Source organism: Hypanus sabinus (assembly GCF_030144855.1).
Source record: "Hypanus sabinus isolate sHypSab1 chromosome 31 unlocalized genomic scaffold, sHypSab1.hap1 SUPER_31_unloc_2, whole genome shotgun sequence".
NCBI classification, from domain to species: domain Eukaryota; kingdom Metazoa; phylum Chordata; class Chondrichthyes; order Myliobatiformes; family Dasyatidae; genus Hypanus; species Hypanus sabinus.
The window spans coordinates 94,335-107,919 of record NW_026778954.1 but is presented as its reverse complement, the minus strand read 5'-3'; the positions used below and the strand labels follow the sequence as shown (position 1 = coordinate 107,919).

Below are 13,585 nucleotides of genomic sequence, written 5' to 3'. Positions count from 1 at the left end.
AACTGATAAAGTCATACGGAGTGAAAAGATGAAGGTCAGCTCGCCAATAACATCAAAATAAGATGCCAGAAGTTTTTTTTCAGATAGATATAAAGAGCAAAAGAGGGTTGTGAGTAGATATTGGACCACTGGAAAACGTCACTGGAGAGGTAGCAAGGGGGGAAACAAGGAAATGGCAGATGAACTGAATATCTATTTTGCGTAATTCTTCACTGTGGAAGACACTGGAAGAATTCCAGAAGTTTGAGAGCGTCAGTAGTGGGCACAGTTCCTATTACGAGGGAGAGGATGATTTGGAAGCTGAAAGGTCTACAGTCACCCGGGCTGGATGATGTCCTCCCCAGGGTTCTGAAAGAGATAGCTGAGGAGATTGTGAAGGCGTTAGTAAAGAGCTTTCAAGGTTCTGGAGGACTGGTATATGTCACTCCTCTCTTCAAGAAGGGGGAGAGGCAGAAGAAAGGAAACTATCAGTCAGTTAGCCTGCCGTCAATTTGTTAAGGATCCAGTTTCGGGGTACTCAGAGGCACATGATCAAACAGGGAAAGTCAGCACAGTCCGCTGACGGGAAAATCTTACCTGACAAACGTGTTAGAATTCTTTGTGGAAGTAACAAGCAGGATAGATGAAGGAAAATCAACTGTGGACTTGGATTTTCAAAGTGCCTTTGATAAGCGGCCACACAGGATGCTGCCTTGCAAGATAATTGCCCCTGGTATTACAGGGAAGATTCTGGCATCGGTAAAGCAGTAGCTGATTAGAAGGAGGCAGAGAGTGGGAATAAACGGAGCCTGTTCTGGCTGGCTGCCTGTGACTGGTAGTGCTCCACAGGGGTCTGTGTTGGGACAGCTCTTTTTTACATTATATGTCAATGACTTGGGTGGCAGAAGTGATGGCTTTGTGGCCAAGTTCGCGGATGATACGATGATCAGTGGAGGGGCAGGTAGGGGCAGGGTCCCAAGGCGGTTCAGGAAAATGATTCCAGGGCTGAAAGCGTTATCATATGAGGGACGTTTGACAGCTCTGTGCCTGTACTCACTGCTATTTAGAAGGAAGAGGGGGAAATATTACAGTAGCCTATCAAATGTTGGAAGATGCAGACAGAGTGGATGTGGAAAAGAAGCATGAAAACGTCAGTTATAATCGATGCCTGTACCCAGCAGGAAGCCCGACAAGAGTTTGTTCACGTTCTTTGTACTTTGTGTGTACTTTTATGCTGCAGACTAACAATAATCTTGTTCTCCTTTACGCGTGCACACTGAAGAATGACCACGGAGGGTGGGGAATCCTGCATCCTGAAGTGGTGGACGGAAGGCCGGAATATGATGGGCTGTGAGAGTGGGCGTAAAGGGTCGGGAGATGGTGTGACGGTGCGAGTTAGGGTACAGATGGAGTACTGCGAGAGCCTCCGGTTGGCCATGCCAGGGAGAGTGGGCAGACTCCAGAGACGATCACTCCGGTTTCGGACTGGCACAAAATGCGTGCCCTGTGTGCAGGTTTCACTGTCGGGTGGACGAGAGGAAAGGAACACGGACCTGGCCTGGAAGGAGCTCTGACTTGCGAATCCGGGTCCCAGTCGATACGTACAGCCGAGTCCGCCCTGCCACTGGATCGGGGCTACATCTCCACCCAGGGAACTGGAAGGAAACAAACGACTTCACCATTAGATGCCAGAATAGGGCAGCCACGGATGTCCAGGAGCACAGTTAGAGAGTAATACAGCTGGTAGGCAGGGCGGTCAGACCATCGAAACCACGCTGAGACAACAGAGATGCCCGAAAGTCATGATAAAAGTCAGACACTGGGAAATTCAAAAGCTCGAGCAGCTTCACCCACAGTCACTATTCCGACTCTCCCTCCTCCGTCTGTCCATCACTCCCCCTCACCTCCCCATCCATCCCCTCCCCTCCCAGTCTCTGTCACTATTCCGACTCTCCCTCCTCCGTCTGTCCATCACTCCCCCTCACCTCCCCATCCGTCCCCTCACAGTCTCTGTCACTATTCCCACTCTCCCTCCTCCGTCTGTCCATCACTCCCCCTCACCTCCCCATCCATCCCCTCCCCTCCCAGTCTCTGTCACTATTCCGACTCTCCCTCCTCCGTCTGTCCATCACTCCCCCTCACCTCCCCATCCGTCCCCTCACAGTCTCTGTCACTATTCCCACTCTCCCTCCTCCGTCTGTCCATCACTCCCCCTCACCTCCCCACCCATCCCCTCCCAGTCTCTCACAATTCCCACTCTCCCTCCTCCATCTGTCCATCACTCCCCCTCACCTCCCCACCCATCCCCTCCCAGTCTCTGTCACTATTCCCACTCTCCCCTCCTCCGTCTGTCCATCACTCCCCCTCACCTCCCCACCCATCCCCTCCCAGTCTCTGATACTGTTCACACTCTCCCTCCTCCGTCTGTCTATCACTCCCCCTCAGCTCCCCACCCATCCCCTCCCAGTCTGTCACTATTCCCACTCTCCCTCCTCCGTCTGTCCATCACTGCCCCTCACCTCCCCACCCATCCCCTCTCAGTCTCTGTCACTATTCCCACTCTCCCTCCTCCGTCTGCCCATCACTCCCCCTCACCTCCCCACCCATCCCCTCCCAGTCTCTGTCACTATTCCCACTCTCCCTCCTCCGTCTGTCCATCACTCCCGCTCACCTCCCCACCCATCCCCTCCCAGTCTCTGTCACTATTCCCACTCTCCCTCCTCCGTCTGTCCATCACTCCCCCTCACCTCCCCACCCATCCCCTCCCAGTCTGTCACTATTCCCACTCTCCCTCCTCCGTCTGTCCATCACTGCCCCTCACCTCCCCACCCATCCCCTCCCAGTCTCTGTCACTATTCCCACTCTCCCTCCGTCTGTCCATCATTCCCCTCACCTCCCCACCCATCCACTCCCAGTCTCTGTCACTATTCCCACTCTCCCTCCTCCGTCTGTCCATCACTCCCACTCACCCCCCCTACCCATCCGCTCCCAGTCTCTGTCACTATTCCCACTCTCCCTCCTCCGTCTGTCCATCACTCCTCCTCACCTCCCCACCTATACCCTCCCAGTCTCTATCACTATTCCCACTCTCCCCTCCTCCATTTGTCCATCACTCCCCCTCACCTGCCCACCCATCCCCTCCCAGTCTGTGACATTATACCCACTCTCCCTCCTCCGTCTGTCCATCACTCCCCCTCACCTCCCCACCCATCCCCTCCCAGTCTCTGTCACTATTCCCACTCTCCCTCCTCCGTCTGTCCATCACTCCCCCTCACGTCCCCACCCATCCCATCCCAGTTTGTCATTATTCCCACTCTCCCTCCTCCGTCTGTCTATCACTCCCCCTCACCTCCACACCCATCCCCTCCCAGACTCAGTCACTATTCCCATTCTCCCTCCTCCATCTGTCCATCACACCCCATCACCTCCCCACCCATCCCCTCACAGTCTCTGCCACTATTCCCACTCTCCCTCCTCTGTCACTCCCCCTCACCTCCCCACCCATCCCCTCCCGGTCTCTGCCACTATTCCCACTCTCCCTCCTCCGTCACTCCCCCTCACCACCCCACCCATCCCCTCGCAGTCTCTGCCACTATTCCCACACTCCCTCCTCCGTCACTCCCCCTCAACTCCCCACTCATCCCCTCCCAGTCTCTGACACTATTCCCACTCTCACTCCGTCTGTCCATCACTCCCCCTCACCTCCCCACCCATCCCCTCCCAGTCTCTGTCACTATTCCCACTCTCCCTCCTCCATCTGTCCATCACTCCCCCTCACCTCCCCACCCATCCCCTCCCAGTCTGTGTCACTGTTCCCACTCTCCCTCCTCCATCTGTCCATCACTCTCCCTCACCTCCCCACCCATCCCCTCCCAGTCTCTGTCACTATTCCCACCCTCCCTCCTCCGTCTGTCCATCACTCCCCCTCACCTCCCCACCCATCCCCTCCCAGTCTCTGTCACTATTCCCACTCTCCCTCCTCCGTCTGTCCATCACTCCCCCTCACCTCCCCACCCATCCCCTCCCAGTCTCTGTCACTATTCCCACTATCCCTCCTCCGTCTGTCCATCACTCCCGCTCACCTCTGCACCCATCTCCTCCTAGTCTCTGTCACTATTCCCACTCTCCCCTCCTCCATCTGACCATCACTCCTCCTCAACTCCCCACCCATCCTCTCCCAGTCTCTGTCACTATTCCCACTCTCCCTCCTCCGTCTGTCCATCACTCCCCCTCACCTCCCCACCCATCCCCTCCCAGTCTCTGTCACTATTCCCAATCTCCCTCCTCCGTCTGTCCATCACTCCCCCTCACCTCCCCACCCATCCCCTCCCAGTCTGTCACTATTCCCACTCTCCCTCCTCCGTCTGTCCATCACTCCCCCTCACCTCCCCACCCATCCCATCCCAGTCTGTCACTATTCCCACTCTCCCTCCTCCGTCTGTCCATCACTGCCCCTCACCTACCCACCCATCCCCTCCCAGTCTCTGTCACTATTCCCACTCTCCCTCCGTCTGTCCATCATTCCCCCTCACCTGCCCACCCATCCCCACTCAGTGTGACATTATACCCACTCTCCCTCCTCCGTCTGTCCATCACTCCCCCTCACCTCCCCACCCATCCCCTCCCAGTCCCTGTCACTATTCCCACTCTCCCTCCTCCGTCTGTCCATCAGTCCCCCTCAACTCCCCACCCATCCCCTCCCAGTCTCTGTCACTATTCCCACTCTCCCTCCTCCGTCTGTCCATCACTCCCACTCACCCCCCCTACCCATCCGCTCCCAGTCTCTGTCACTATTCCCACTCTCCCTCCTCCGTCTGTCCATCACTCCCCCTCACCTCCCCACCCATCCTCTCCCAGTCTCTGTCACTATTCCCACTCTCCCTCCTCCGTCTGTCCATCACTCCCCCTCACGTCCCCACCCATCCCATCCCAGTTTGTCATTATTCCCACTCTCCCTCCTCCGTCTGTCTATCACTCCCCCTCACCTCCACACCCATCCCCTCCCAGACTCAGTCAATATTCCCACTCTCCCTCCTCCATCTGTCCATCACACCCCATCACCTCCCCACCCATCCCCTCCCAGTCTCTGCCACTATTCCCACTCTCCCTCCTCCGTCACTCCCCCTCAACTCCCCACCCATCCCCTCGCAGTCTCTGCCACTATTCCCACACTCCCTCCTCCGTCACTCCCCCTCAACTCCCCACTCATCCCCTCCCAGTCTCTGACACTATTCCCACTCTCACTCCTCCGTCTGTCCATCACTCCCCCTCACCTCCACACCCATCCCCTCCCAGTCTCTGTCACTATTCCCACTCTCCCTCCTCCGTCTGTCCATCACTCCCACTCACCCCCCCCTACCCATCCGCTCCCAGTCTCTGTCACTATTCCCACTCCCCCTCCTCCGTCTGTCCAACACTCCTCCTCACCTCCCCACCTATACCCTCCCAGTCTCTATCACTATTCCCACTCTCCCCTCCTCCATCTGTCCATCACTCCCCCTCACCTGCCCACCCATCCCCTCCCACTCTGTGACATTATACCCACTCTCCCTCCTCCGTCTGTCCATCACTCCCCCTCACGTCCCCACCCATCCCATCCCAGTTTGTCATTATTCCCACTCTCCCTCCTCCGTCTGTCCATCACTCCCCCTCACCTCCCCACCCATCCCCTCCCAGACTCAGTCACTATTCCCACTCTCCCTCCTCCATCTGTCCATCACACCCCATCACCTCCCCACCCATCCCCTCACAGTCTCTGCCACTATTCCCACTCTCCCTCCTCTGTCACTCCCCCTCACCTCCCCACCCATCCCCTCCCGGTCTCTGCCACTATTCCCACTCTCCCTCCTCCGTCACTCCCCCTCACCACCCCACCCATCCCCTCGCAGTCTCTGCCACTATTCCCACACTCCCTCCTCCGTCACTCCCCCTCAACTCCCCACTCATCCCCTCCCAGTCTCTGACACTATTCCCACTCTCACTCCGTCTGTCCATCACTCCCCCACACCTCCCCACCCATCCCCTCCCAGTCTCTGTCACTGTTCCCACTCTCCCTCCTCCATCTGTCCATCACTCTCCCTCACCTCCCCACCCATCCCCTCCCAGTCTCTGTCACTATTCCCACTCTCCCTCCTCCATCTGTCCATCACTCCCCCTCACCTCCCCACCCATCCCCTCCCAGTCTCTGTCACTGTTCCCACTCTCCATCCTCCATCTGTCCATCACTCTCCCTCACCTCCCCACCCATCCCCTCCCAGTCTCTGTCACTATTCCCACTCTCCCTCCTCCGTCTGTCCATCACTCCCCCTCACCTCCCCACCCATCCCCTCCCAGTCTCTGTCACTATTCCCACTCTCCCTCCTCCGTCTGTCCATCACTCCCCCTCACCTCCCCACCCATCCCCTCCCAGTCTCTGTCACTATTCCCACCCTCCCTCCTCCGTCTGTCCATCACTCCCCCTCACCTCCCCACCCATCCCCTCCCAGTCTCTGTCACTATTCCCACTCTCCCTCCTCCGTCTGTCCATCACTCCCCCTCACATCCCCACCCATCCCCTCCCAGTCTCTGTCACTATTCCCACTATCCCTCCTCCGTCTGTCCATCACTCCCGCTCACCTCTGCACCCATCTCCTCCTAGTCTCTGTCACTATTCCCACTCTCCCCTCCTCCATCTGACCATCACTCCTCCTCAACTCCCCACCCATCCTCTCCCAGTCTCTGTCACTATTCCCACTCTCCCTCCTCCGTCTGTCCATCACTCCCCCTCACCTCCCCACCCATCCCCTCCCAGTCTCTGTCACTATTCCCACTCTCCCTCCTCCGTCTGTCCATCACTCCCCCTCACCTCCCCACCCATCCCCTCCCAGTCTCTCACTATTCCCACTCTCCCTCCTCCATCTGTCCATCACTCCCCCTCACCTCCCCACGCATCCGCTCCTAGTCTCTGTCACTATTCCCACTCTCCCTCCTCTGTCTGTCCATCACTCCCCCTCACCTCCCCACCCATCCCCTCCCAGTCTCTGTCACTATTCCCAATCTCCCTCCTCCGTCTGTCCATCACTCCCCCTCACCTCCCCACCCATCCCCTCCCAGTCTGTCACTATTCCCACTCTCCCTCCTCCGTCTGTCCATCACTCCCCCTCACCTCCCCACCCATCCCCTCCCAGTCTGTCACTATTCCCACTCTCCCTCCTCCGTCTGTCCATCACTGCCCCTCACCTGCCCACCCATCCCCACTCAGTGTGACATTATACCCACTCTCCCTCCTCCGTCTGTCCATCACTCCCCCTCACCTCCCCACCCATCCCCTCCCAGTCCCTGTCACTATTCCCACTCTCCCTCCTCCGTCTGTCCATCACTCCCCCTCAACTCCCCACCCATCCCCTCCCAGTCTCTGTCACTATTCCCACTCTCCCTCCTCCGTCTGTCCATCACTCCCACTCACCCCCCCTACCCATCCGCTCCCAGTCTCTGTCACTATTCCCACTCTCCCTCCTCCGTCTGTCCATCACTCCCCCTCACCTCCCCACCCATCCCCTCCCAGTCTCTGTCACTATTCCCACTCTCCCTCCTCCGTCTGTCCATCACTCCCCCTCACGTCCCCACCCATCCCATCCCAGTTTGTCATTATTCCCACTCTCCCTCCTCCGTCTGTCCATCACTCCCCCTCACCTCCCCACCTATACCCTCCCAGTCTCTATCACTATTCCCACTCTCCCCTCCTCCATCTGTCCATCACTCCCCCTCACCTGCCCACCCATCCCCTCCCAGTCTGTGACATTATACCCACTCTCCCTCCTCCGTCTGTCCATCACTCCCCCTCACCTCCCCACCCATCCCCTCCCAGTCTCTGTCACTATTCCCACTCTCCCTCCTCCGTCTGTCCATCACTCCCCCTCACGTCCCCACCCATCCCATCCCAGTTTGTCATTATTCCCACTCTCCCTCCTCCGTCTGTCTATCACTCCCCCTCACCTCCACACCCATCCCCTCCCAGACTCAGTCAATATTCCCACTCTCCCTCCTCCATCTGTCCATCACACCCCATCACCTCCCCACCCATCCCCTCCCAGTCTCTGCCACTATTCCCACTCTCCCTCCTCCGTCACTCCCCCTCACCTCCCCACCCATCCCCTCCCGGTCTCTGCCACTATTCCCACTCTCCCTCCTCCGTCACTCCCCCTCACCTCCCCACCCATCCCCTCGCAGTCTCTGCCACTATTCCCACACTCCCTCCTCTGTCACTCCCCCTCAACTCCCCACTCATCCCCTCCCAGTCTCTGACACTATTCCCACTCTCACTCCTCCGTCTGTCCATCACTCCCCCTCACCTCCCCACCCATCCCCTCCCAGTCTCTGTCACTATTCCCACTCTCCCTCCTCCATCTGTCCATCACTCCCCCTCACCTCCCCACCCATCCCCTCCCAGTCTCTGTCTATTCCCACTCTCCCTCCTCCATCTGTCCATCACTCCCCCTCACCTCCCCACCCATCCCCTCCCAGTCTCTGTCACTATTCCCACTCTCCCTCCTCCATCTGTCCATCACTCCCCATCACCTCCCCACCCATCCCCTCCCAGTCTCTGTCACTATCCCCACTCTCCCTCCTCCGTCTGTCCATCACTTCCCCACCCATCCCCTCCCAGTCTCTGTCACTATTCCCACTCTCCCTCCTCCGTATGTCCATCACTCCCCCTCACGTCCCCACCCATCCCCTCCCAGTCTCTGTCACTATTCCCACTCTCCCTCCTCCGTCTGTCCATCACTCCCCCTCACGTCCCCACACATCCCATCCCAGTTTGTCATTATTCCCACTCTCCCTCCTCCGTCTGTCTATCACTCCCCCTCACCTCCACACCCATCCCCTCCCAGACTCAGTCAATATTCCCACTCTCCCTCCTCCATCTGTCCATCACACCCCATCACCTCCCCACCCATCCCCTCCCAGTCTCTGCCACTATTCCCACTCTCCCTCCTCCGTCACTCCCCCTCACCTCCCCACCCATCCCCTCGCAGTCTCTGCCACTATTCCCACACTCCCTCCTCCGTCACTCCCCCTCAACTCCCCACTCATCCCCTCCCAGTCTCTGACACTATTCCCACTCTCACTCCTCCGTCTGTCCATCACTCCCCCTCACCTCCACACCCATCCCCTCCCAGTCTCTGTCACTATTCCCACTCTCCCTCCTCCGTCTGTCCATCACTCCCACTCACCCCCCCCACCCATCCGCTCCCAGTCTCTGTCACTATTCCCACTCCCCCTCCTCCGTCTGTCCAACACTCCTCCTCACCTCCCCACCTATACCCTCCCAGTCTCTATCACTATTCCCACTCTCCCCTCCTCCATCTGTCCATCACTCCCCCTCACCTGCCCACCCATCCCCTCCCACTCTGTGACATTATACCCACTCTCCCTCCTCCGTCTGTCCATCACTCCCCCTCACCTCCCCACCCATCCCCTCCCAGTCTCTGTCACTATTCCCACTCTCCCTCCTCCGTCTGTCCATCACTCCCCCTCACGTCCCCACCCATCCCATCCCAGTTTGTCATTATTCCCACTCTCCCTCCTCCGTCTGTCCATCACTCCCCCTCACCTCCCCACCCATCCCCTCCCAGACTCAGTCACTATTCCCACTCTCCCTCCTCCATCTGTCCATCACACCCCATCACCTCCCCACCCATCCCCTCACAGTCTCTGCCACTATTCCCACTCTCCCTCCTCTGTCACTCCCCCTCACCTCCCCACCCATCCCCTCCCGGTCTCTGCCACTATTCCCACTCTCCCTCCTCCGTCACTCCCCCTCACCACCCCACCCATCCCCTCGCAGTCTCTGCCACTATTCCCACACTCCCCCCTCCGTCACTCCCCCTCAACTCCCCACTCATCCCCTCCCAGTCTCTGACACTATTCCCACTCTCACTCCGTCTGTCCATCACTCCCCTTCACCTCCCCACCCATCCCCTCCCAGTCTCTGTCACTGTTCCCACTCTCCCTCCTCCATCTGTCCATCACTCTCCCTCACCTCCCCACCCATCCCCTCCCAGTCTCTGTCACTATTCCCACTCTCCCTCCTCCATCTGTCCATCACTCCCCCTCACCTCCCCACCCATCCCCTCCCAGTCTCTGTCACTGTTCCCACTCTCCATCCTCCATCTGTCCATCACTCTCTCTCACCTCCCCACCCATCCCCTCCCAGTCTCTGTCACTATTCCCACTCTCCCTCCTCCGTCTGTCCATCACTCCCCCTCACCTCCCCACCCATCCCCTCCCAGTCTCTGTCACTATTCCCACTCTCCCTCCTCCGTCTGTCCATCACTCCCCCTCACCTCCCCACCCATCCCCTCCCAGTCTCTGTCACTATTCCCACTATCCCTCCTCCGTCTGTCCATCACTCCCCCTCACCTCCCCACCCATCCCCTCCCAGTCTCTGTCACTATTCCCACTCTCCCTCCTCCGTCTGTCCATCACGCCCCCTCACCTCTCCACCCATCTCCTCCTAGTCTCTGTCACTATTCCCACTCTCCCCTCCTCCATCTGACCATCACTCCTCCTCAACTCCCCACCCATCCCCTCCCAGTCTCTCACTATTCCCACTCTCCCTCCTCCATCTGTCCATCACTCCCCCTCACCTCCCCACCCATCCCCTCCCAGTCCCTGTCACTATACCCACTCTCCCTCCTCCGTCTGTCCATCACTCCCCCTCACCTCCCCACCCATCCCCTCCCAGTCTCTGTCACTATTCCCACTCTCCCTCCTCCGTCTGTCCATCACTCCCACTCACCCCCCCTACCCATCCGCTCCCAGTCTCTGTCACTATTCCCACTCTCCCTCCTCCGTCTGTCCATCACTTCCCCTCACCTCCCCACCCATCCCCTCCCAGTCTCTGTCACTATTCCCACTCTCCCTCCTCCGTCTGTCCATCACTCCCACTCACCCCCCCTACCCATCCGCTCCCAGTCTCTGTCACTATTCCCACTCTCCCTCCTCCGTCTGTCCATCACTCCCCCTCACCTCCCCACCCATCCCCTCCCAGTCTCTGTCACTATTCCCACTCTCCCTCCTCCGTCTGTCCATCACTCCCACTCACCCCCCCTACCCATCCGCTCCCAGTCTCTGTCACTATTCCCACTCTCCCTCCTCCGTCTGTCCATCACTCCTCCTCACCTCCCCACCTATACCCTCCCAGTCTCTATCACTATTCCCACTCTCCCCTCCTCCATCTGTCCATCACTCCCCCTCACCTCCCCACCCATCCCCTCCCAGTCTCTGTCACTATTCCCACTCTCCCTCCTCCGTCTGTCCATCACTCCCCCTCACGTCCCCACCCATCCCATCCCAGTTTGTCATTATTCCCACTCTCCCTCCTCCGTCTGTCTATCACTCCCCCTCACCTCCACACCCATCCCCTCCCAGACTCAGTCAATATTCCCACTCTCCCTCCTCCATCTGTCCATCACACCCCATCACCTCCCCACCCATCCCCTCCCAGTCTCTGCCACTATTCCCACTCTCCCTCCTCCGTCACTCCCCCTCACCTCCCCACCCATCCCCTCCCGGTCTCTGCCACTATTCCCACTCTCCCTCCTCCGTCACTCCCCCTCACCTCCCCACCCATCCCCTCGCAGTCTCTGCCACTATTCCCACACTCCCTCCTCCGTCACTCCCCCTCAACTCCCCACTCATCCCCTCCCAGTCTCTGACACTATTCCCACTCTCACTCCTCCGTCTGTCCATCACTCCCCCTCACCTCCCCACCCATCCCCTCCCAGTCTCTGTCACTATTCCCACTCTCCCGCCTCCATCTGTCCATCACTCCCCCTCACCTCCCCACCCATCCCCTCCCAGTCTCTGTCACTGTTCCCACTCTCCCTCCTCCATCTGTCCATCACTCTCCCTCACCTCCCCACCCATCCCCTCCCAGTCTCTGTCACTATTCCCACTCTCCCTCCTCCATCTGTCCATCACTCCCCCTCACCTCCCCACCCATCCCCTCCCAGTCTCTGTCACTGTTCCCACTCTCCATCCTCCATCTGTCCATCACTCTCCCTCACCTCCCCACCCATCCCCTCCCAGTCTCTGTCACTATTCCCACTCTCCCTCCTCCGTCTGTCCATCACTCCCCCTCACCTCCCCACCCATCCCCTCCCAGTCTCTGTCACTATTCCCACTCTCCCTCCTCCGTCTGTCCATCACTCCCCCTCACCTCCCCACCCATCCCCTCCCAGTCTCTGTCACTATTCCCACTATCCCTCCTCCGTCTGTCCATCACTCCCCCTCACCTCCCCACCCATCCCCTCCCAGTCTCTGTCACTATTCCCACTCTCCCTCCTCCGTCTGTCCATCATGCCCCCTCACCTCTCCACCCATCTCCTCCTAGTCTCTGTCACTATTCCCACTCTCCCCTCCTCCATCTGACCATCACTCCTCCTCAACTCCCCACCCATCCCCTCCCAGTCTCTCACTATTCCCACTCTCCCTCCTCCATCTGTCCATCACTCCCCCTCACCTCCCCACGCATCCGCTCCTAGTCTCTGTCACTATTCCCACTCTCCCTCCTCTATCTGTCCATCACTCCCCCTCACCTCCCCACCCATCCCCTCCCAGTCTCTGTCACTATTCCCAATCTCCCTCCTCCGTCTGTCCATCACTCCCCCTCACCTCCCCACCCATCCCCTCCCAGTCTGTCACTATTCCCACTCTCCCTCCTCCGTCTGTCCATCACTGCCCCTCACCTCCCCACCCATCCCCTCCCAGTCTGTCACTATTCCCACTCTCCCTCCTCCGTCTGTCCATCACTCCCCCTCACCTGCCCACCCATCCCCACTCAGTCTGTGACATTATACCCACTCTCCCTCCTCCGTCTGTCCATCACTCCCCCTCACCTCCCCACCCATCCCCTCCCAGTCCCTGTCACTATTCCCACTCTCCCTCCTCCGTCTGTCCATCACTCCCCCTCACCTCCCCACCCATCCCCTCCCAGTCTCTGTCACTATTCCCACTCTCCCTCCTCCGTCTGTCCATCACTCCCACTCACCCCCCCTACCCATCCGCTCCCAGTCTCTGTCACTATTCCCACTCTCCCTCCTCCGTCTGTCCATCACTCCCCCGCACCTCCCGACCCATCCCCTCCCAGTCTCTGTCACTATTCCCACTCTCCCTCCTCCGTCTGTCCATCACTCCCACTCACCCCCCCTACCCATCCGCTCCCAGTCTCTGTCACTATTCCCACTCTCCCTCCTCCGTCTGTCCATCACTCCTCCTCACCTCCCCACCTATACCCTCCCAGTCTCTATCACTATTCCCACTCTCCCCTCCTCCATCTGTCCATCACTCCCCCTCACCTGCCCACCCATCCCCTCCCAGTCTGTGACATTATACCCACTCTCCCTCCTCCGTCTGTCCATCACTCCCCCTCACCTCCCCACCCATCCCCTCCCAGTCTCTGTCACTATTCCCACTCTCCCTCCTCCGTCTGTCCATCACTCCCCCTCACGTCCCCACCCATCCCATCCCAGTTTGTCATTATTCCCACTCTCCCTCCTCCGTCTGTCTATCACTCCACCACTCACCTCCACACCCATCCCCTCCCAGACTCAGTCAATATTCC

General features: G+C 59.0%; 1 protein-coding gene across 1 annotated transcript in view; it reads right to left on the bottom strand.

Moving 5' to 3' along the window:
• The window catches only part of naaladl1 (N-acetylated alpha-linked acidic dipeptidase like 1), a 230,477-nt gene that overhangs the window by 182,602 nt on the left and 34,290 nt on the right, over positions 1 to 13,585 (bottom strand). The window contains exon 7 of the mRNA XM_059957704.1: positions 1,533 to 1,634. Coding sequence (XP_059813687.1) covers positions 1,533 to 1,634 — 102 coding nt within the window. The remainder of the gene's footprint in view (positions 1 to 1,532; positions 1,635 to 13,585) is intronic.